General features: G+C 39.6%; 1 protein-coding gene across 1 annotated transcript in view; it reads left to right on the top strand.

Annotated features, from left to right (window-relative positions):
• The first annotated feature begins 1,688 nt into the window (after positions 1–1,688).
• atp6v1ba (ATPase, H+ transporting, lysosomal, V1 subunit B, member a) overlaps positions 1,689–25,142 on the top strand; it is a 44,214-nt gene continuing 20,760 nt past the window's right edge. Inside the window, exons 1-6 of the mRNA XM_021609923.2 lie at positions 1,689–1,935; positions 21,657–21,712; positions 22,210–22,308; positions 22,389–22,482; positions 23,040–23,117; positions 24,395–24,534. Of these exons, the coding sequence (XP_021465598.1) occupies positions 1,830–1,935; positions 21,657–21,712; positions 22,210–22,308; positions 22,389–22,482; positions 23,040–23,117; positions 24,395–24,534 (573 nt within the window). The 5' untranslated portion in view covers positions 1,689–1,829. The remainder of the gene's footprint in view (positions 1,936–21,656; positions 21,713–22,209; positions 22,309–22,388; positions 22,483–23,039; positions 23,118–24,394; positions 24,535–25,142) is intronic.

The following is a 25,142-nucleotide window of genomic DNA, read 5'->3' as shown; positions in this document are numbered from 1 at the left end:
CAAATGCTGGTGGATCCAACTTATAAACTAGCACCAAATGTTGGTGGATCTAACATATCAACTAACGCCAAATGTTGGTGGATCTAACATATCAACTAACACCAAATGTTGGTGGATCTAACACATCAACTAACACCAAATGTTGGTTGATTTAACATATCAACTAACACCAAATGTACAATGACCTCACCTTTACAGTAACACAATATTCCAAGTAGCTTAGGTAGATAGTAACAAGGTGTTTGTGCGAAATCATATCCTTTGAACTCATTTGAAAATACTCAGGAAAAAAATGATATTTTTTAAAATGAGGGCAGTGCTCCTGTGGGTGGGAGCCCTTCAGTAGCATTAATTTGCTATCTTTTGCATGCAGTCTGAAACGTTTGGATAGGCTCTCCAGGGACTACGGGAATGGGTTGTGTCGTCAGCTTCACCGCTGCAGCGCTTACCCACTTCAATCTGTAGTGCTTTTTCTGCCATCAGAGAGCTGGTGTGTATGTGTGTGTGTCAGTTGGGTAGGGGGCACCAGTTCAAAACCATCTTCAAATATTCGCTTACAACCTATTGTGCTGGACGTGCTGCTTCAAGTGAGACAGGATCAGTGCAGTTTTTTTTTCCTGTCACTCAAAATAAGTGATAATGCACTCACCAGGACATTGTGTGAGTGTGAGGCACATGTGATTTCAGCAATCTGGAGCCAGTAGGCTACTACTGTAGCTCAAATGAAGGTCATGATGCACAAGCAGATCACCGATTGTGACAGATTACTATCTCGTACAGTATACCAATGTGCTGTAGGGTAGAAATACGTTATGTGGAATACAACGTAAGATTTCAGACAAAGCACCTCTCTTCTGCCTGAAATTCCATTAATCTAAATTATAAAGTGAGAAGTCATGATTTTCAGTTATGATTCCAGTGGGAATTGCATACTGCTGTACTCTCATAATTTGCTAATAGCGTACCTGAAACCACACAACTTAATAAGTTCAAATAAAAAAACATTTTCTGCAATAATAGACACTGAAATAGGTTTTACCGGACCACTGGCAGTGAGAAGTCATCCAATTTGGGCCTTTTGTAGCCCTGTTCAGGTATTCTAACTGAAGTAGCCTACTTTCAAGGACCTTTAAAACTGTAGGCCCTCAATATACAAGTACCACTATAACCAAAAGGCAGACATGCTGGGAGAATGTCCATCTCTAGATAGGCTACCTGAAATGCAATCCCCACGTGCTGTGAAAGACAACCTAGATAATCACATTTTCATTTGACATTATGAAATCTCTTAAGTGTGTGTGTGAAAATGTTCACCTATTTCCTCCAATTAATCGGTTGAGAGTCGTGTTAATATGATTACATAGCATAGGATCGGTCTTGTAGGCTATCCCATATTCACTGTCTACTCAGAAAGATGATTGTGCTGAGGCGTGCGCATCTAATTGATTAACAGCGGCGTGCGCATCCAACTGAAGACTTTTTCTTCTTGAACACTCAAACATCCTGTCGTCACTAATTACCACAGCCACAAAGTCATAAACCACATCTATTTATACAATTTATCTTCATAACATCTGGATTTTAAACCTAACGACAATGATAACCCTTATGCATAATCCTAACCTTAAATTAAGACCAATAAGACCATTTATTTCATAAATGTTTGCTATAGACAATTTTGACTTTGTGTTTGTAGTAACTAGTGGAAACCCAAACATCCGGATTCCAAAGTCATATGACTAGCCGCCAGCGCAGTGTCATTTAATAGCCTCACAGCTAGCAGCACACTGTAACGTAGCAGGTAACCAGTGAGTTTCGTTAATTTAACCATGGCAACATTGGTGGGAAACAGGACAATGGACATCAACGGACCTGCTGCGGCAAGGACGCACACACAGGCTGTGACCAGAAACTACATCTCACAACCAAGGCTGAGTACGTACCTAGCCAGAACAAATGTTGATTTTTTTTCCATAGCTTGGTAACGTTAGCTAGAAAAAAACGTAGTGTCTGTGAAATATCCAATATAAAACTTGACTGACTATCACTGTAGGCGACATAAGTAAAATGCGAAAAGGAGTGAAATGATTAGCTCGCAAGCTAACTTTAGCTTATGGGCCCAATTGTTAGCATTAGCTCGTTAGCAAACCTGTACAGTACGCGGAGCTGTTTTGCAAAAGTCTAAATCATCTTTGCTTGTATGTTATTCAATTCTGTAATCAGAGTTTAATAATAGTTACATGCATGTGTTTAGAGCTACGTACTCCGTTGGACTAAATATAGCGTTGTGAACATTAGCTAGCTAGTTTAAGCAAGTTCAACTACCGTCAGCTGACTGAATAATCGTGAAACGGTAGCGAAATATATCGTGTCACGCATTCAACGGCTTTAGCTACTTTTTTTTAATACACTGCAGCCTTCGATTTTGCTGCATTTCTTGGAAATTGTAGCTAGCTAATTGTATTGGGTTGTGGACTTGTGGTGTGGAAATTATTTATAGGAAGACATGAATAGTAACAGATGGGTTGATTATCCCACTCATGTGACGAAATCACGTGAGGCTGCAGGAGAGGATGTCTCATACATTCATTTTTCATCGATTAATTCCCTATCCTTGCCATAATTTGCATACATATTTTAAACATGTTTGACTGCCATTGCAAAGAGTAAAACGAATAGCCAGTCGATGCCCCCATTCTAAAATATATATTTAATGGTCTTTCCTAGTGTGCAGTGCATTTCATGTCCCCCTTATTTTGTGTAAAATGTGGATTCTAAAAAGATTCAAATCTAATTTCAGGTGTCCTTTACCTTAACACAAAAATATGGATCTTGAAAGTTAATTTTATGCATTTTATGAACTTTTAGTTGTTTTCATTGGCTGTAAGTGTTTTTTATACACGTCCAAGGATGTTATTCATCAACTTCTACATGAAATAAAAGCCATCAAATAATACATTTAAAATCTCTCATCAAAACATTTTTTCATGAATATTATATTTGTATCCCTGATATCACTTTCCACCCTTTTAGTTTGGATTAATTCTGTATTAATTCTCCTTTTAAGAAAACAGCCCCTTTCCTCAATGACATCACATTCAGGAAGTGTCATTGTTTGTTGAGAAACTGATGCTGTTTGTTTTATGTTTCATGATACTAGTCTCTCACTCATACATTTCCACCCTCTTAGGCTAAATTATAGAGAAAATGAATCAAATTCATTATGCCATCTTAATCTCAATCACCCACAGAGCTATGGATAATTTAGGCTCCACATTTCCACCTTGTTAGGTTCCACCATGTTAGGATTATGCAGTGACTGTATGCGATTATGCACCTAACAGGGATTTAACTGCCCGAGTGAGCCAATATGTTTTTCTGAAAGTCAAACATGGCCCTTTTTCTGATAGAATACCAAAAAATGAAAATATATAATTTTTCCCTCCCAGAAGTTGAGGTCCAAAAGGCACTGGATTATAGGAATGAAATTGGCTCCCAATATGTAGCCTAGCCATCAGCAATTTGGAAAATTTGACTAACGTTAGCATTATCAACGTACTCAGATTAATAATAACAAATTATGACCAGTTTTACCAATTAAACTGGAGCTTGTAATGACTTTTGCTTGTCACTACAAAATACCTGTCTGCATAGAATTTAGTGTTGCTAAATTTCTAACTAGCTTCCTTAGCTAATAGTCTCTTTTTGCAGCTCAGATTCATACATTTAAAGTAAAAGCAATATATTTAAACACTGATGAAATGGGCCTTTGATGTATTCTTCAGCAGCGGCCAAAATAATGAATACAGGTTTATACGAAAGAGAACATGTAGAGAAATCATATCCCCATGTTATTATTTCAAGGAACAGTTAATAGAGTCACCATCCATCTGTGATATGCCACCATCTCGGAGGCCTTTTAACAGTGGTGTATTGGGAAGAGGGTGCCTTTCAGCCATCTTTTCTTCACCAGGGTGTGAAAATAGGCATGGCCAACATCCAGCTGTGGTTTGGAATCGTCTTTCTCTGATTCCGGCTAAAGGCAGGACTTTAGAACCATATTGTACTCTGAATTCAGCCTCTATCTGCTCTTGGTGACGTGTGGAAAGGACATTAGGCGGCAGGGTAGCCTAGTGGTTAGTGTTGGACTAGTAACCGGAAGGTTGCAAGTTCAAACCCCCGAGCTGACAAGGTACAAATCTGTGGTTCTGCCCCTGAACAGGCAGTTAACCCACTGTTCCTAGGCCATCATTGAAAATAAGAATTTGTTCTAAACTGACTTGCCTGGTTAAATAAAGGTAAAATAAATTAGATATGGGCTTATATTGTATGTTTTGAGTTTGAACATAAAATGGTAGCCCATGGGCCTGCCTGTCAACATAACAAAGGAGTATACATCTATGTACATCTCTGTAAAGGACAAGACGCAGCATAATGAGCAAAACGAGTGACCTAAGCGACTGAGTGTTGTATGATTGTCGGTGCTCGGCGCGCTGGATCCAGTATCTTAGAAACGGCCACCCTCCTGGGCTTTTCACACGCAGCGTCTAGAATTTACGAGAATGGTGCGAGGAACAAAAAACATCCATTCAGCGGCAGTCCTGTGAGTGAAAACAGCTCGTTGATAAGAGGTTGAAGGAGAATGGCAAGAATTTTGCCAGCTAACAGGAGGTCCAAAAACAGACAAATAATGGCGCAGAACGACATCTCGGAACGCACAAATCCTTGTCACGGAGTGCTATTGCGGCAGATGACCACACCGGGTTCCATCAGTTGAAAACAAGAAGATGCGGCTCCAGTGGGCACGCGATCAGCAACACTGGATAATTGAGGAGTGGAAAAACCTTGCCTGGAACATGACAGTGAGTTCAGTTTACTTGAGTGGCATGAGCAGTTCCCAGACCTCAATTCTATAGAGCATCTTTGGGATGAGATGGAACGGGCTGTTAGCAGCATGAATGTACCGGCGTCCAATCTGCAGCAACCGCGTGATGCCATCGTGTCAGCATAGACCTACATCCCTGTGGAACTTTCTGACACTTTGTAGAATGTCACAAAGAATTCAGGCTGTTCTGAAGGCAAAGGGTGGTCTGACCCGGTACTAGATGGGTGTACCTAATAAACTGGCTAATGAGTGTACATGTAGGTTAGTTTATGATGGAAAGCAGCAATTGTTCATGATCCATTTTAAATGGCACTTTCAGGGTGGGAAATGAACACCGTGTGCCATTCTTGTGATGTTGCTATTCATTGTAAATGTTTGTAGGCCTATGTAGCCAAATTGTATCTATGATCGTATGCTGTCCATTTGTATTTTATATGTTCTATTTATATCTGTAAATTAATCAATGTTATCAAGCCACACCCGGCCATGATTACAGACACCTGTGTGTCCTTTGACACTATATAAACTAGTGACCCGCAGTGTTTGTTATACCCTGATGAAGACCGCTTGTCTGCCAAAACGTTGGTCTTTAGGTTATTCAATTATTGCGTGTGGCTCCTTTTCTTTTTAAGGGAAGGGAAACACCTGCCAAATGCAGGTAGATTTTGGCATTGGCAGGTAAGAATGTCCTTTTCACCAGTCACGTTAGCAGGTGGTCAAACAGAATTCGGGAACAGTTAAAACATTTAAAAAAAATACAAAGCCCAAATGTTCGGTGACCTGAAAGACCTACTAACTGTCCTTGTGCTTCTTGGCTAGTTGCATCGTTTTGTTCACATGCTAGGTTGTTTTTCAATATTAGTTAGAGTTTTCTACAACAGAGATTCCAGTCTCTGAAAGACACTGAAGTGCCACGGAAAAGGCCCTCCCCTTAAAGGGGCAGCTGAACATGTCTCACCTGACTGACTCATATTTTTGTGAGTACATTGTGCTTGATTGACCATGGAACACTCCAAAAACCTTTTATTCATGAACTTTTAGTCATTTCTTAACATTAAAGCACAGAAATAATTTAATTATGCTCATAAATGTACCTATAAGCTTCAAGTAATAGCCCAGGCATTTATTTCCTTAAATCACTGAACAAAAGGTGCTTAGAAGACAGGCTTCCATTTGAGCCAGGTGTCTATTTCCTTAATGCACACACATTTCGCTAATTTTTATAGTTAATTGTTTAATTCCTGCATTCACTACCAGCATTTGAATGTCTTTATTTCCTGCACCGTGTGATCATTTACACACTGTCTTATTTATTTTGTCTTAGTATGCCTCTTAAAAATAAAGCTTTTTGCCAGTTACCTAGAGGTTCTCAGTGGCCAATTATTTTTTTTTACCAGTCATTACTGAATTATTTAATATAAACCTTGTAAACATTCATGGTAACCTCGTAAGCAATTCATTTAGACCCAATGTTTATTTAATTAAAACTGGCGTTTATTTGCTGAAATGTGCCGTTGCCTTGCTATTAAAATGTACAGGCAGCTATTTGAGATTCAGTTTAATTTTAAGGTATTTGTGTGCTCCTAAATATCAACTTATGTACTCCTTGTAAAACATTTCAGCATTAGAGCTGTGAACTAATAATAATAAATAACCTGTATCACAGCATTTTGTTGCAGGGCAGGCACTTGATTCCTGATGTTCAGTTGTTTATCTGTTTTTGCTATTGTCTAAATGATATATTTTAGCATATTGGTTAAAAGATTTGGGTCACAAAAATGAAATTGAATTGAGCAATATACAACATTTACTTCTTACTAGTAATATATTTTTTATCTTAGAAACAAGCATGCTCATCCGGTACTTGTGATTTTTGGTGTAATTATGGCAAAAATATTTGGGCTCGTCAAATCTACCAGCCACTCCGATTTTTGATTTTTTTCCCATCTAACAACAGTGGCTGGTGGACTAAAGTTAATGTCCCACCCTGGGCATTTTATGATTATCACAAAGTTTTAGCCTTTGATGGTTTATACATTTCCTCATTGGAATCTTGCCCTGATTGGCTGTTGGGAAATTACTTACCATTTCTTACTACCATTTTTCATCTGTTTTCCACTACCTGAAGCCTGCCTCACCCTTTGTTCATCCTAAACTTGTTTCTTGGAAAATTTGGTCTCGCTTCCCCTAGCCTTGATTAACTAAAATACACCTCTTCAATGTATTTAAGACCACAAAAGAAAGTAGGCAGGGAGGGAGTCTTACTTGAGGAGAGGACTATGATCACGACAACAAACTAGGCCTTAATTTATATTTCTGATCTAAATCAATGACGAACCTTTCTTGAAGATGTATTTAAATAAGTATGTTTCTTGTACCGACAGGTTTTCAGGACATATTTTAAGGTCTTACAACGTACACAATATTCCTGCTATAGAAAATAATTTTCAATATGAGATTTTGACTAAACGTCTTCAGCCTAAAGACTAAAAAGATTCCATGTGCTGGTCCGACACTATATTTAGGTTACAATAATAAGCTCTGATTGATATTTACCTTAGCATAGGAAATACAGGTAACTCACAAAATAAAGGAAACACCAACATGCTTGTCTTAATTGCCAGAACAGCTTCAATGTGCCTTGGCATAGATTTTACAAGTGGGTGGAACTCTATTGGAGGGATGTGACACCATTCTTCCATGAGAAATTCCATAATTTGGTGTTTTGTTGATGGTGGTAGAAAATGCTCTCGCAGGCGCCAGTCCAGAATTGCCCGTAAGTGTTCAACCGGGTTGAGATCTGGTGACTGACACACACTTTTTAAACCCCCTATGCTCCTTTGAGACCCCTCTTTCAAAGTCATGGAGATCTCTTCTTCCAGCCATGGTAGCCAAATAATGGGCAACTGGGCATTTTGCTACATGACCTTTTAAAGAATGATGGGGTGTTAATTGCTTAATTAACTCAGGAACCACACCTGTGTGGAAGAACCTGCTTTCAATATACTTTGTGTCCCTGATTTACTGAAGTGTTTCCTTTATTTTGGCAGTTACCTGTAGATGGTACCTCTCATTGCCTCTTTGTCTATATCTCACTGATGTTCTTCACTGTCCCTCATATATTTACACCTCAAACATGTCCTATCATAGAGCTAGCCAGGTGGTATTTTTCCTTGAGTATCAGAGGAAAGCATGGACTAAAAGCCTCTTAGCAAACTGGAAGAAAATTACTTAATAGAGCGGAGACCATCTGAAAGCTAAGGCGAAGATGCTGCTTTGCGTTATAACCCTATTTCCCTCCCATCCTACTTTTCAAATGTCCCCTCTAATGTAGGCATGCCAGATTGAACCATTTTTCATTCTCATCAAACATCATACTGAACAGCTGCCATTCAATGCGTGCTTATAGTCCAGGCAGCAATTTGAACAGATAATATTTTAGAAAGCAGTTTAGCCTTCTCTCTTATTTTAGTGGTGCATGAGCTGGCACATGTTTTTCATAAGAAGGCGTCCTGTTTTTCTTTAAAACATTTTTTAAACTGGTATGAAAATAGTGACAAACACCATTTTCATGAATAATTTAAGATGGAATGCAATATGTTCAATGCCTACTATCATAGTGATGAGTTGGCATCCTTGCAGTACCATGCGTGCCATAGATCCAACTTTATTGGGAGAGGTTGGTGGGTAGCCTATAACCTGTACTTTCAGAGACTTGGTTCAAAGAAACCATTTCCCTGGGGTAGCTATATGAATGCAACCTAGGCTATAGGATCACAATGTACCAATGCTTTGCGGTAAGTCAGTGAATCAACAGGCGTCTGAGCGAGGCAATGAAAATATTCGATGAAATGGAGGAGAAATAAACAGAGGTGTACAGCAAGTCTTTGACTTTAATTGTATAAAGGTCCTTTGTTGAAATTGACTTGACAAAGGTAATTAACCCAGTGGATGGCTTCCCATTGTTTTAGTTGGACACAGTCAGTGTTATAAAGACATTGCACAAGGCAGACTATTTCTTTGTAATGATGTAGTAGGCTAATGATATAATCATTTTCAATGTACAAAACCTGTCCTAAACCTATTTATTTGAACAATTATATAGTGTTCATTATTTGTCTCTGCAATTATTTAAGCAACTAGCTTGTCAGAGAAATAAATACTTTCTGTGGATGTTTGTCTTGACATGAAAGAAAATGAACATGCCATATTTATTTTTGCATTTGTATGAGGAGAAATCAATCCGAGTTGAGACATTTCCTCAGCTTGGTGTTTTTCACATTTCTTTACATGCCTTCCTTAGACTGTAGTGAGCCTTATGGAGAAGTGAGAGGCCAGTTTATTTTCCATGTCAAGAAATCTCCTCTGTTGCTCCATTTGATCACTTCCTCCATGATCAGAATAGTGATTTCCCCTTTTCACATACTGTATGTTGTAAGTGGCTACCCTTTTAAATTACCCAGTGAATTTGTTAGAATTGAAAGTACTATAATCTACTTAGCAAATATTCAGTGCATTTCATGACTGAAATTGAATTGAATTCAACCTTCCTTTGCTCCTGCCGACAATGAGGGACCCAAACTGAGCCATCTCTAGACAGGTTAGGCTACCAAGAGAATGACGAAATGCTTCTCGCCCCTGCAAATGGCTCTAAACTGTTGCTGTGGCATCCTTCTTGTTTCAATCTGTTATAACTGCACCACCTTTGCAGATGGGCTCTGGGGTTAACCAGCTGCCTCTCTGTATAGGTGTCCCCCGTCAGTATGCTCCCCACCAGCAAAACTACCCCACAGATTAGTGTTCCCACCCTGCTAGCCAATTCTCCCCTGGTCCGAGTCTGATTACATGCTTCCCAATCAATGCAGTCAGGTGGGGAGTCCTTTTTCCATATTGGGGCCATCTACCTGCAAGGTTAAAAGCATGCCCATTTGATGGGGTTGTCATCACTACGAGGAGCATTGTTAGAAGAGCTGTATGTTAGAAACAGTGGTGAGTAGGAGGCACTGGCAAATTGGACAGCATCCCCATTTTTTTGTCAATACCCCTGTAAATAACTTTTATCAATGTAACCTATTCATACTAATTGATACCTGTCTTTTAATCATGTGTATGCTTACCTTTATGATCACTGTTGTAATATTTCAACAGGCATGCATTCCCCCCCCCCCCCCCCCCCTCTATACATGTGACATTCTATTTGGTTTTAAATTTGGCTTCTCAGAAATGTGACACTTTTTATTATTTTATATATATATATATATATATATGAGTTTCTGCCATTTCAACAAATTATTTACAAAGTCCGGAACATACCAATGCTTGTACGCAGGCTTTTATAGCCTTAACAGTGTTTTCAGGAAGCAGGCTGATTAGGCTATTCAATTCCATATTCATCAAAAATAATTCAGCTGTCCTTGTGCCATAGAATATACACTCGTTCAAAAGTTTGGTCACTTAGAAATGTCCTTGTTTTTGAAAGAAAAGCAAAGAAAATTGTCCATTGAAAATAACATCAAATTGATCAGAAATACAGTGTAGACATTGTTAACGTTGTAAATGACTATTGTAGCTGGAAACGGCAGATTTTTAATGGAATATCTACATAGGCGTACAGAGGCCCATTATCAGCAACCATCACTCCTGTGTTCCAATGGCACGTTGTGTTAGCTAATCCAAAAGGGTTTTGTAATTGATCATTAGAAAACCCTTTTGCAATTATGTTAGCATAGCTGAACACCGTTGTTTTGATTAAAGAAGCAATAAAATGGGTTTTCTTTAGACTAGTATCTGGAGCATCAGCATTTGTGGGTTCGATTACAGGCTCAAAATGTCCAGAAACAAATAACTTTCTTTTGAAACTCGTCAGTCTATTCTTGATCTGAGACATGAAGGCTATTCCATGTGAGATATTACCAAGAAACTGCAGATCTTGTACAATTCTGTGTAGTACTCCCTTCACAGAACAGCGCAAACTGTCTCTAACCAGAATAGAAAGAGGAGTGGGAGGCCCTGGTGCACAAGTGAGCAAGAGGACAAGTACATTAGTGTCTAGTTTGAGAAACCAACACCTCACAAGTCCTCAAATGGCAGCTTCATTAAATAGTACCCGCAAAACACCGGTCTCAACATCAACAGTGAAGAGGCGACTCCGGGATGCTGGTCTTCTAGGCAGAGTTCCTCTGTCCAGTGTCTGTGTTCTTTTGCCCATCTTAATCTTTTCTTTTTATTGGCCAGTCTGAGATGGATTGGATGGAAGGCAGGAATATGGAATATCCTTCATTTCTCAGAACAAGAATAGACAGATGAGTTTCAGAAGAAAGTTATGTTTATGGCCATTTTGAGCCAAATGCTGGTGATCCAGATACTCAACTAGTCTATAGAAGGACTGTTTTATTGCTTCTTTAATCAGGACTGCAGTTTTCAGCTGTGCTAACATAATTGCAAAAGGGTTTTCTAATGATCAATTAGAAAACCCTTTTGGATTAGATAACACAACGTGCCATTGGAGCACTGGAGTGATGGTTGCTGATAATGGGCCTCTGTACGCTTATGTAGGTATTCCATTAAACATCATCTGTTTCCAGCTACAATAGTCATTTACAACATGTTAACAATGTCTATACTGTATTTATGATCAATTTGATGTTATTTTAACGGACCAAAAATTTGCTTTTCTTTCAACAAGGACATTTCTAAGAGACCCAACTTTTGAACGATAGTGTTTTTTTTAATAAATTGGTTTCCATTTGTGATCTCTCTTACACTGGTTTTTAGAAGCAATTGAGATTTTATCTGAAGGTTGCTTTAATTCCGTTTGGCATTGCCGTCTTATTTTTTTTTGCACTGTGGTAGAAATAGTCTTATTTTCTACCACCAGCCTGAAGGTTTGAATTGTTAAACAATTAGCACCATTAAAAACAGTTAGCCTAATGAGGATAGTTAAGGTATTTTGACATCGGTATGTTAATGCCCGTCTACTAATCTTTGGAACTGTCATATTTGAACACCGCCATCATGATCCTTGTATGACTTATTCACCCCTACTATCCAGAGAACCAGCAGTATTCTGTTCTACCTGATAACTAATTGTATCCACCTGGTGCCCCAGGTTTAAAGTAGCTGTTTCCAGATTTCTATGAAATATGATCTATAATGAATTACTATCGTTTTCCTTCTGAATGTATTTTTATCAAGTACAGTTGAAGTGATAAGTGTACATATACCTTAGCCAAACACAGTTATACTCAGTATTTCACAATTCCTGACATTTAATCCTAGTAAAAATTCCCTGTTTTAGGTCAGTTAGGATCACCACTTTATTTTAATAATGTGAAATGTCAGAATAATAGTAGAGAGAGTGATTTATTTCAGCTTTTATTTCTTTCATCACATTCCCAGTGGGTGAGAGGTTTACATACCCTCAATTCGTATTTGGTAGCATTGCCTTTAAATGGTTTAACTTGGGTCAAACGTTTCGGGTAAACTTCCACAAGCTTCCCACAGTAAGTTGGTGAATTTTGGCCCATTCCTTCTGACAGAGCTGGTGTAACTGAGTCAGGTTTGTAGACCTCCTTGTTCGCACACGCCTTTTCAGTTCTGACCACACATTTCTATGGGATTGAGGTCAGGGATTTGTGATGGCCACTCCAATACATTGACTTTGTTTTCCTTAAGCCATTTTGCCACAACTTTGGAAGTATGCTTGGGGTCATTGTCCATTTGGAAGACCCATTTGCGACCAAGCTTTAACTTCCTGACTGATGTCTTGATGTTTCTTCAATATATCCACAATTTTCCTGCCTCATGATGCCATCTATTATGTGAAGTGCACCAGTCCCTCCTGCAGCAAAGCACCCCCACAACATGATGCTGCCACCCCTGTGCTTCACGGTTGGGATGATGTTCTTCGGCTTGCAAGCCTCCCCCTTTTTCCTCCAAACATTATGATAGTCATTATGGCCAAACAGTTCTATTTTTGTTTCATCAGACCAGAGGACATTTCTCCAAAAAGTACGATCTTTGTCCCCATGTGCAGTTGCAAACCGTAGTCTGGCCTTTTTATGGCGGTTTTGAAGCAGTGGCTTCTTCCTTGCTGAGCAGCCTTTCAGTTTATGTCTATAGGACTAGTTTTACTGTGGATATAGATACTTTTGTACCTGTTTCCTCCAGCATTGTCACAAGGTCCTTTGCTGCTGTTCTGGGATTGGTTTGCACGTTTCCCACGAAAGTACGTTCCTCTCTAGGAGACAGACCGTGTCTCCTTCCTGAGCGGTTTGACGGCTGCGTGGGTCCCATGGTGTTTATACATGCGTACTATTGTTTGTACAGATGAATGTGGTACTTTCAGGCAGTTTTGAAACTGCTCCCAAGGATGAACCAGACTTGTGGAGGTCTACAATTGTTTTCTGAGGTCTTTGCTGATTTCTTTAGATGTTCCCATAATGTTATGCAATGATACACTGAGTTTGAAGGTAGGCCTTGAAATACATCCAAAGGAACACCTCCAATTGACCCAAGTGATGTCAATTAGCATATCAGAAGCTTCTAAAGCCATGACATCATTTTCTGGAATTTTCCAAGCTGTTTAAAGGCACAGTCAAATTAGTGTATGTAAACTTCTGACCCACTGGAATTGTGATGCAGTGAATTATAAGTGAAATAATCTGTCTGTAAACAATTGTTGGAATAATGACTTGTCATGCACAAAGTAGATGTCCTAACCGACTTGCCAAAACTATAGTTTGTTAACAAGAAATTTGTGGAGTGGTTGAAAACAGGTTGGAGTCACTAAAACTTAAGTGTATGTAAACTTCTGACTTCAACTGTGTTAAAAATCAGATATTCTGTATTTTTTGAATTGTGTGGGCGTACCCAACAACAAAATGGTGTGGGCATAGCTGTCAATAAATAATATTAATGACAAGTAAATAGCTGGTTTGCTAGCTCAGCCAATGAAACATCCTGGCCAAAAACATAACGTCATCCTCTGAGGAAATGGCAAGGATTATTGAAATGGTCTGTTTGAGATATTCTTTTTAAACATACAAAAAAAAAAAAATGCTTTGGCCACATGCAAGAATAGAACGAGTCAATAACATTATTTGGATATGAGTTAGCAGATTATGAGTTTTTTAAAAGTGAGATTTTCACTGGACAGTTACTTAAGCAATAAGGCATGAGAACTCAGGGAATATCGGTGGATAACTCTGGGCTGTTCTTAGGCCCAAGGTAGGAGTTATCATACGATAATCCCGGGGTCGAGGGCTTTTATAAAATGGTTGCCAACGTGTATTTAAAAAAAAAAAAGAATACCATTTAAAAAAATATATAATTTCATTCCACCAGATGTAGTCTAGGGAAAAGACAATTAGTTCTGAAGTTGCAAACCAAACAGGCTGGTATTTTAATTATATTTTCAAGTTTTGACTCAGTCGTTCATTCTATTCATTCCACGTTGCTATGCTAAACAAATCATTGGCATGTAACTAGCTAGCAGAGGTTCAATGATGACTAGAGACAACTTCAATAAATCAATATTTTATAAATAATGTCTAAATGGTCAACAATGAGCTGATTGTCGACTAAATAATATAGTTCTGGAGGATAACTAGGCTAACATAACTTCACCTTTGTCAGCCAACTTCACCTTTGTCAGCCAACTTCACCTTTGTCAGCCAACTAAACCTAACACACTCACATCAAGCAGCTGAAAAAACAGCAAAGTGTGCTTTTTAGTTTGTTTTACCTTTTGTTTCTATTACCAATTCTTCGCATTTATCCATTATAATGATCCTGGATAGCATCCATAAAAGGAACATCCCTACCCTAAACCTTTACCCAGGGCTTGTGTTAATGCAGAAATATGCAAAAAAGAAAAGAGAACGCATAAACGCACATCTAAAATGCTTCTTATTGTAATTTCTGCTAGCCTCAGACTAATTTTGTGCTTGAGTTGCACTTCTCCTCCACTCGGATCAGAATTCACAAAGGGTCTATCTATCAGCAGACAGTGCTGTGACTGATGTGTATCTGCTTTTATCTGGTTATATGCATGATTAACTTCATGCAAAACATTAGGAAATGTAGCTGGCTACATTCATTCTATGAAAAACATTACAAATATGATCACCATCGTTTTTGTAAATAAGACCTTGCTTTTTAATTGTAAGCACTAATGTGTGTGTAATGTATGTATGTATGTATGTATGTATGTATGTATGTATGTATGTATGTATGTATGTATGTATGTATGTATGTATGTATGTATGTATGTATGTATGTATGTATGTATGTATGTATGTATGTATGTATGTATGTATGTATGTATGTATGTATGTATGTATGTATGTATGTATGTATGTATGTATGTATGTATGTATGTATGTATGTATGTATGTATGTATGTATGTATGTATGTATGTATGTATGTATGTATGTATGTATGTAATTATTTAAGGGGAACTATAGATACACGCCCATGATCACTCTATTGAAGCAAAAAACAAGACTGACTTTCAATATACATTCAGGTGAAAGGGTTTAAAATGCAGATTTCTGAACTGTAATGCAACCCTTGCCTTACTTACCATTACCTAACCCTTACTCAGCCCTAACACTAATCGTTTTAAATTTCAACTTCAATGGGGTGACGTCAGAGTTGGGACATCCCATGGAACCAGTTTAGACTTATTTTTTTGGGGTGGAGTGGGTTTGTTGGCTAGTTGGATGTTTTAGTATGTGGAGGTTCCCTGGTTTCAGGCTTGGGCCAATTAGCATTCCCATCTCCTGGCAGCCTGTGAGAAGCCCCCTGTCCATGCTTGTGGTCGGGTAGAATGTGTGATTGTGAGCCGCACATCACTGTTACCACTGCTTTGTACCATTTATTCAGCATTCAAATGATGATGCACCCCATCTCCATCCCAGCACCCCCCAGATCCCCCTCTTTCAGCAGGGAAATTGAATTGTGTTGGAATGCTCTGTGCCTCTTTTCTCTGGTACTTGAATGGGCCCTTTAGTATTTCACACCAAGGTGTTCTTCAGGGTGCGAGGTCAGGCTACCAAAACAGCTTCTAGTGGCGGATTAGGACCAATTAACATCTTTGTACACAAAGGGCTCTGGCAGCTGAACAGGCCAGAGGGTGACCCACACTGCCGTTGCATGCCAAGCCAGGGGGCCGCTGCACTTGAGCTCAAGTAGCAAAAGAGAGGTGGAGAAAGTTTTTCAAACCTAATGGGAAATGTTGCTACTTCACACCATATGAATGTATAGCCCATTGATTAATCGTTATCTTGTGTAATAAGTGGCCTACTATATATATATTTTTTTTTTTGTAGTGTGCAACTGTCCCAGAGGATGCCTTTGAATTGTTTTTCATTATTATAAGTTCTGGTGGGCCTTGTCTAAACCATAATTGCAACAATGTGTTTTATTTGTTTTGTTGGAAGGACTTTTTAGGGGGTATTTTAGGAGGGCACCAGCCACCAGATGCTGCAAGAATCATTTTCTTTCTCACAATAAATGTGTAGATGAAGTCTCTGCAAATAGGCCCATCTTGAAATTGCCCTTACGTTCCCATTTGTTTTCATATATTTTCCATTAGAGCTTTGTGGACTTGTGAAAAGATTTGAAGAGGTTCATGTACAATTATACAGCTGCAATTTTCTTGCATCATAATTATAACCCTTCAGTAAATAGCCATATGAATCTCCTTTTTAGACATATGGACAATTTGTAGGGTAAGTGTAGCTATTAACGCCATAATGGGTCTAAACACGACCAGCCAATGTACATTCTGCAATTTGTCTGAGGGGGAAAAAGGGGTGAAAAAAAAATGTACTGAAGGGGATATCCAAGATTTGTTTGAGGCGAAAGCATAATCCTGTCAGTCATGAGGTTAATCTTTTATTTAGTGCAGCCATGATTGCAAAGACTGAGCTTGTGGGCCAATAGAAGTGACATATTTTTGCTGGCCTGCACTACACACATTGTTGGGATATTTGCAGTGCTTCTGCATATTTCTGCATTCATATTATTGTATTTTTAGTTTTGGGAACCATTTTGAGTGGAAACTAGAGGGCTTTAGGCTATGAAAAAGAGTCCTCAGAGAAGAAGTTGAATTTTGCCAGATTTTAGATGCGAGATCAAAAGGTTTAAGTGTAAGGTTTTTCATTTGAGGATATGCCTAAATCATGATTATCGCCACCGCATGCTTATATTTAATTCATATAGGCCTACTTGCAGATTTAGCAGTGACACGTTATGAAATAGAGAGAACCAGGATTCATAGCTAATTAGGGGATCATTTCATTAAGTGTTGAGGCAATCGTGGGCTAGCACTGAGGCTTAGCACAGTGTTAATTAATGCTAGATGACTCATTAGCCTACATCCAAGGCCGGTGCCATAGGGTAGAGGGAGGCAAAACAGGGACTCAATCAGTGACTTTGTAATTGCCTTTTTTATGGGTAGGCTCTGTCTCTAGCTATCTGGTTCAGATGAGGTGCTGCAGAATTGTGTTGTGGATTTTAGAATCTTAAATAGTCTATTTTCGACTCTGCAAATGTCTTTATTCCTAGTGCAGGGGGTTGATAGTCAGAGCAGAGGCAGTTTATTTGGAGAATGAAGGGCAACTAACACCCCTCTGTTGTGGTGGTTGTTTTTATCACACTTGAGCGCGCCATCTGTCTCTCACACTCTTTCTCGCCCCCCTCTCTCTTACGCTGGGTAATAGGGGTTGAAATGCAGGTGTGTGCGTGTGTGTGTGAGAAATGGCTATAGCGCATTGACAGGTTATTTGTTGGCCGCTGCCTAATTAGTGGCATAGTGGATGCACCCCGCCAGGCTTTAGTGCTCAGTGTTAGAACCAGTCTGCTCTAATTTCCTTGTAGCTTTGATATTGGCCAAGAGATTGACGGTCCACACAAAAAAAGAAATGAGGGCATGATGGAAGACCTGGTGGAAACAATGCCCCCCCCCCATATGGCCTTCTCCTCGCCTTCACATGCTACAGATGTGCGAGGAGAAGCAGGCGGAGGCGAACGTTTTTACATACACTGACAAATTGGCTCCAATGTCAGCAGAGCTAATGTTTTCCCAAAGAAAGTAAGAGGACAAAGTTTGGACCACATTCATGCTCTTCTGTTTGTCTCTACTTGGGCCTTTTAATGACAGCCTCCAGGCCCGCCTCCACCTATTCATCCACCTGTATATTTCCCATGACACTGACAGCTTGGGCTCCTCAATACAAAATGTGGTTAGTTTGGTTAGTTAACCCTATCAGTCCCGAGACCCCAGCAAAAATGCATGTCCAGCCCTTATATTGAGCCTCACAATGAAGTGTTTTACCATTTTATTTTCAGAGCAACAAGTAGAACACAAACCAATTTGACATAAATAGGTGCATTCATGAGTTTTATTGACAACTGTCAATAATAATAATAATAATAATAATAATAATAATAATAATGTCAGCTAAAGCGAAAGCCTTAATTAAATGTATATGAATGCTGTAGGTACAGAAAGTCTTTGCTCAGTGGGATAACCAACTAGTCAGTGACAACTGTTTGGAGTTTGACCACAACTGTTCGTTTATTACAGTAATACAGACACTATGCCCTAGGATTTCCTATTGTCTTCTAAGTAGAAGAACCGCTTACCTTCTAACCAGTCTTGTGTCGCTTGTAACTGTCATATATGTGCGTGTTCGTGAGGGTGTCAACTTTTTAATAGTTTGTAGCTCAAACCATTCGGACTCAACAGACAATTTAGTAAAAAGGCCGGGATCCACCCTTGTCTCATAAACTTCACTCTAGCTCAGCCCCCGTTAATCACGTTGACTAATGGTTGGTATCTACGGATGCAGATGAACACGCAATGTTTAAAAGTGGTTAGAAGTCCAAAATGCACAGGCATTACGGTGAGACTCATTGGGTTTAAAGTCCCAGTTCAGATTTAAAGATCCACCAAAACATTTTGTTTGTTTTCTTGAGTTTTTGAACCTCTAGTAACTCCCGATCCCGGGTGCGGGAGCGTAATCATCGACTGACACTAATTAGCATAACGCAACGGACATAAATATTCCTAGAAAATATTCCTATTCATGAAAATCACAAGTGAAATATATTGAGACACAGCTTAGCCTTTTGTTAATCACCCTGTCATCTCAGATTTTCAAAATATGCTTTACAGCCAAAGCTAGACAAGCATTTGTGTAAGTTTATCGATAGACTAGCATAGCATTTTGTCCAGCTAGCAGCAGGTAACTTGGTCACGGGAAATCAGAAAAGCAATCAAATTAAATCGTTTACCTTTGATGAGCTTCGGATGTTTTCACTCACGAGACTCCCAGTTTGGCTATCTATGTTCCTTTTTTCCAAAAATATTATTTTTGTATGCGAAATAGCTCCGTTTGTTCTTCACGTTTGGCTGAGAAATCGCCCGGAAATTGCAGTCACAAACGCTGAAAAATATTCAAAATTAGCTCCATAATATCGACAGAAACATGGCAAACGTTGTTTATAATCAATCCTCAAGGTGTCTTTCAAATATCTATGCGATAATATATCCACCGGGACAATTGGTTTTTCAGTAGGACCGATTGGAATAATGGCTACCTCCTGTATTTTACGTGAGAATCACTCTGGGAGCCATCAGGTGACCAGTTGCGCAATGTAGCTGCTTATGGGTATTCTTCAACATAAATGCGTAAAACTACGTCACAATGCTGTAGACACTTTGGGGAATACGGAGAAAAAGTAATCTGGTTGATAGCCCATTCACTGCTCAATAGGGACGCATTGGAACGCAGAGCTTTCAAAATATGAGTCACTTCCGGATTGGATTTTTCTCAGGCTTTCGCCTGCAATATCAGTTCAGTTATACTCAGACAATATTTTTTTACAGTTTTGGAAACTTTAGAGTGTTTTCTATCCTAAGCTGTCAATTATATGCGTATTCTAGCATCTTGTCCTGACAAAATATCCTGTTTACTACAGGAACGTTATTTTTCCAAAAATGAAAATACTGCCCCCTAGTCACAAAAGGATAAAACATGCTTGATTGCCTAGTTTGCCTTGTTTTGTGATAATTTTGATGGGGTGTGCGTTTTGGTATTTTGGAAGCAGGAAATGGGCCCATGCACCCATGCTGTAGTAGGAAGTCGGGTTGGGAGGGCTTTGAGCACTGTGGTTGTGTAGAGCTCCTGGCCCTTAGGGGCCACATCCCTCCCTTAGGCGGTTAGTGTTCTAATATGTGTATTTATTGGGGTTTAGGGTGCTGAATCCTTGATCTACCTAAAGCTGATTTTTTTGGGGGGGGAGGATGGGTGGAAGTAATTTTAAGGAATTAATAATTAGGCTAGTTGCACAGACAAAAGATGGTTGGAGCCAAAAATCCTAACAAGTTTGCAAAAGTGGAGAGACTGGGGTGAATGTGAGTACAGAGAATGAATTAATGAATGGATTGTGCTACGTTGTAGTTCTACGAAATTCACTAATTCCCATAACAATCACCTTTGCATGCCTGTCCTATTGTTTAAGAAATTGTAGACTTTGGTCTAGGTAAATACAATTTTACCCTTGTGTTCAAAGTGCCTATATTTCATGTATTTTCCTTTCCATTTGCCTGGCCTTGACATTTGGCCATGAAATGCATGAAAGCCATTTAAACCCCTTTACGAAAGGTCACTTTGTAATTACTAACATAGGTATCCTTAAAAAACACTAGCCTACTTGTTACCATATGATTGTTGGCTTTCATGCAAAAAAAAGCCATGCCCCTTTCTTAACCTCTGTCACTATTGCTTTTAACATTTTTGGTTCAAAGGTGTGGCATCTCTTGTCTAACATTAAGCCCACTCTTGGGTCTGGTGGACATGTTTTCCCCCCCTATACTGAAGGTCATGGTTTTGATCTACTTGCAAGCAAAACCATTTTGCCTATATAGCTAGGTTTCCATCCAATTAGAGACAGATTTTCATGTGAATATTCAAAATCTGAATTAAGAAAATATTACATTTTCCCACCAGTGGTGTGTTTCCACCAAACTGATTTGTTGCGGTTAAAAATCAGTGCGTGATAACAGCGCACACACAATGTACTTTTTCACTGAAGTTTTCTTGTACCCAATCAAAGTTCAATGCGTTTCCACTGCATTTTCAACTCTACCTGATTTAGTTTAGTCACAAACTGTTGCGTTAAATAGCAAATGTACCTACTCTGGCATGTGCTCTGGCCATCGGCTTGCAGATGCTGTGCTGGAAGGCTAGTCTACATGAGATTGTTATGCATAAGAGCGAGAATATTTCTCAAACGACAGTCAAGCATCGACCATGTCACCAGAATAAGACCTTGACATTTATTTGATTGGTGCATCAAGCTCATCACTGTCCACTTTCACGCTGTGAAGTTCATTATAATTGATTTAATCTGTAGGCTATTAAACTGCATGATTTCCCCAGTGGGTGGACCACACACCATATCATCGTGACTTCAAGTTTACTTCGATGTGATGGTTATTATATCAATATTTGCGCATAAAGGAGTTTCAACTGACATTTCTCGCATAATCAAATTTTACACACAGAAAGATCCCACCATGTCAAACAAACAAATGATCTGTCTGCATATAAAGTTGTACCGAAACTTCCTGTTTCCATCACAGCTGTCATGATTTTTAAAAATTTTATATCTCCATACGGTACGACTTGCATAAAAACTGTGGATTAAAACGGGGTTCGCGATGCAAAACAAATGGACTGTTCTTCTCTATTTCAGCTTATTCTACTGTGTCTGGAGTGAATGGGCCCCTGGTGATTCTGGATAATGTGAAGGTGACTGAGGAAGTAACATTACTTCTCTATTAATCTCTCGTGGACAGACGCACCTAACATACCTGGTAACGTCTGTCAACAGGCTGTGGCATGTGACTGATAATGAGGAACTGTGTTCCGGTATGCAGATTGTTTGTCACTGATCATTTGGACTAATCACGATATCTCAATGCTCGCATCATTTGAATTTCGGAAGGGGAGGGGACATTTGGCCCATAGACTTGCCTGAAACTTGCAGAGAGTTTCCGCAAATTGCGTTTATCTTCCCTTTAACGTCGCCACCCCCCCCAGAACTTAATCGAGCATCTGATGCAATTATGCCAGATTTTTGGGGTGGGTTTCTGAGATTATTGCTCTATAATAATTTGTGTTCTGGCTTGTGTATTGATATTCTTATTCTCTGCAGGGATAGCCTTTTATGGCTCTGTATGTTTCCTGTTTTGAAAGACCGTAAGAAACATGTTTGTTAAATGATGTTTTTCCATCTTATGTGGCAGTTTCCCAGGTATGCTGAGATTGTACATCTGACTTTACCTGATGGCACCAGGAGGAGTGGCCAGGTGCTGGAGGTGATTGGCACCAAGGCTGTCGTACAGGTGAGCCCCAACCCGCACACACACAAACGCGCGTACCCACCACAAACAACTGAAAGTTCCTGTTTTAATGTCGTTTTCAGGTGTTTGAGGGGACATCTGGTATTGATGCCAAGAAGACGGCCTGTGAGTTCACCGGTGACATCCTGCGCACACCTGTGTCTGAGGACATGCTGGGTAAGATGAGCCCTCCAACAAGCTGAGTGGCATCCTGTGGGTGCTAGGCAGGAGAAAGCATGAAATCCACTACTGATTAAGACTTAATTAGGCTGCTCTACGTTTGTTTTCATCAATCTGTATAACTGTTTCCTCCTCCTCCTTTTTCACACAAAGAAGAACATACCCTGTAAGCTTTACTCTCTTAGTGTGCTTAATACAATTGTTCTGCTCCATTTTTACCTCACCTCTGTTAATTCCTCAATTTGAGTCCTGCATTGAGTCTTCCCCACACGTGACTTAGGGGAACAAAAACATTGAAGAAAATCTAAGGCTTGTATGACCTTTTGTAAATATCAAACCACATCATTGGGACTCAAGGTCAGGTGTATTTGAATAGTAGAGCGAACCATTTGTTGCTAGAGTATTCTGAGTAATGTTAGATACAGTATCTCCACTATTGGCTGACACCTACTCATATTTATTAAGGAATTAGAGGCAGAGAGAATTATGTTGATGGCAATCCATGTACTATGAAATGAAACCAATAGAGAATGTCTTATGCTTTTTTATTTCAGGACGTGTTTTCAATGGCTCAGGCAAGCCCATTGACCGTGGCCCCACTGTGCTGGCTGAAGACTACCTGGATATCATGGGTAGGACGGAGCTATAGTTCACTTCATTCACCAAGTGAAAAATATTCCTTGATAACATTGTCTGTGGTGAAATTAAATTGACCCTGACATGATTAAAACAAAAATAGAACCATGGTACCTTGACGATAATCATAATATACTGAGCTCACAACGGATAAGCTTCCATCTCTACTCTGCTAGTGGACCTAGATGAAGCTATATTTTAGCTTGTATAGTGTGATTTCAGTCTTTAGTTGTATCGCACTGCCACAAGGCCAAACTCTGTCTCTTCTATTGACTGTTGATCCCATCCCGAGTCCCTTTTCACGTGTAGGGTGCCATCGTGTAGGCATGGCATCCCAATGAATAGATGACCTGAAGAGGGTCATGAGTTTGCCATCTTAAAGGCAACAATGTGTTTGACCCTGACTTCCGTTCTGACCTGTTTGTTCCATCTTCTGACCATGTATTGATGTAGGAAATCCCCAAAAGGTTTCACATCTCCCACAAGTGTACTTCTTTCATTTTATTTTCTAAACCCTAGTTTACTTGTGTGCAGCTACACATAGTTTAAATAGCTGAATTGAAACTATTATGAGGCCAACTCTACCATTTTATATCTATTACAGTGCCCTCCACTAGTATTGGCACCCATGGTTGGATCTTCCAGCAGGACAATGAGCCAAAGCACACCTCAAAATCAAAACACAAAAATGGTTCACTGACCACAGAATCAAGGTTTTGCCATGGCCATCCCAGTCCTTTGACCTAAACCCCATAGAAACCCTGTGGGATGAGTTGAAGAGGAGAGCACATATTCTTGGGTCTTTCCGATAGTGATGGATGACTATGGGAACTTGGCCTGTGTGTCATCTCATATTTATACCCCAGTGAAACAGGAAGTCATGGCTTACCACTTAAGTGTTCCTAATCACTAAGGTGAACTTAAATGTAAAATAGGAGTGGGAATATACTGCAGTTAGATTTTACTCATAAGAATTTCTTGGGTGTGCCAATAGTGGCACACATTTTGGAGAAAAATATTTTTTACATGTATTTATTTCAATAATTTCACTTCAATTAAATGTTCGATTTTTGTGAATATTTTGAGTGAAAGACCAGGAAGATAAACAGCAAAGGCATTTTTCAAAGCCCGTTTCGCTCATAATTATCAAGGGTGCCAATATTAATGGAGGGCACTGTATATTACTTCTACCTGGCCAATGCCTGGGATGGAAGTGGCTTACCCTCTGGTTTGTGTTTCTGAAACTCTGCTTGTGACCTCTCCCCTGTTCCAGGCCAACCCATCAACCCTCAGTGCCGTATCTACCCTGAGGAGATGATCCAGACTGGTATTTCTGCCATCGATGGGATGAACAGCATTGCTCGAGGTCAGAAGATCCCCATCTTTTCTGCCGCTGGCCTCCCCCACAACGAGGTACGATGGAGACGCTAACTCTGACAAGGCTAGGCCACACAAACAAATAGGCTATATGTGCCTTAAGCTTGCCATTTTATAACCTCATTCAATAGCATGGGAGAGGACTTTCAAACACTAACTGAACAATGTGATCTGTAACATGAGGCAGTTTATTCTGTTGGACACCTCAGCAATTTGCATTATCGCAGCCAGGGGATTCTAATTTAGTGTCATCCGTTTTGGTTTGTGGTAATCTATTCTTCTGTGCTTTATTTTTTCTGTCAAACACCCCGTGTGGAGTGTGCCCGCACTTAAGTGTGCAAGTGAATGCATGCATGTATGTGTGCGCGTGTGTTTAAATGATTAGTGCTAATGGGCTGAGAAGATTTTATTGTTTTGGCCCTGTGGTGCAGGAACTGGCAGAAACGGCGAAGTGGGTCAGGAGGACATCTCAGAAATCCACTTTGACATTTTACTGCCTGTGGAGGGCATTTTCTTATTTCACACAGAGCCTTGCCTCACCCTGTCTCCATCTCCACACACAGGACTCCAGAATGCCAAACACATTTAATAATTTTACTGCCTACATATTGGACTACTTGGAGTCAATTGAGAGCATAGGTCTT

This window comes from Oncorhynchus mykiss, chromosome 1 (genome assembly GCF_013265735.2).
Source record: "Oncorhynchus mykiss isolate Arlee chromosome 1, USDA_OmykA_1.1, whole genome shotgun sequence".
In the NCBI taxonomy this organism is placed as follows: domain Eukaryota; kingdom Metazoa; phylum Chordata; class Actinopteri; order Salmoniformes; family Salmonidae; genus Oncorhynchus; species Oncorhynchus mykiss.
This window is presented reverse-complemented; position numbering and strand designations above follow the sequence as displayed.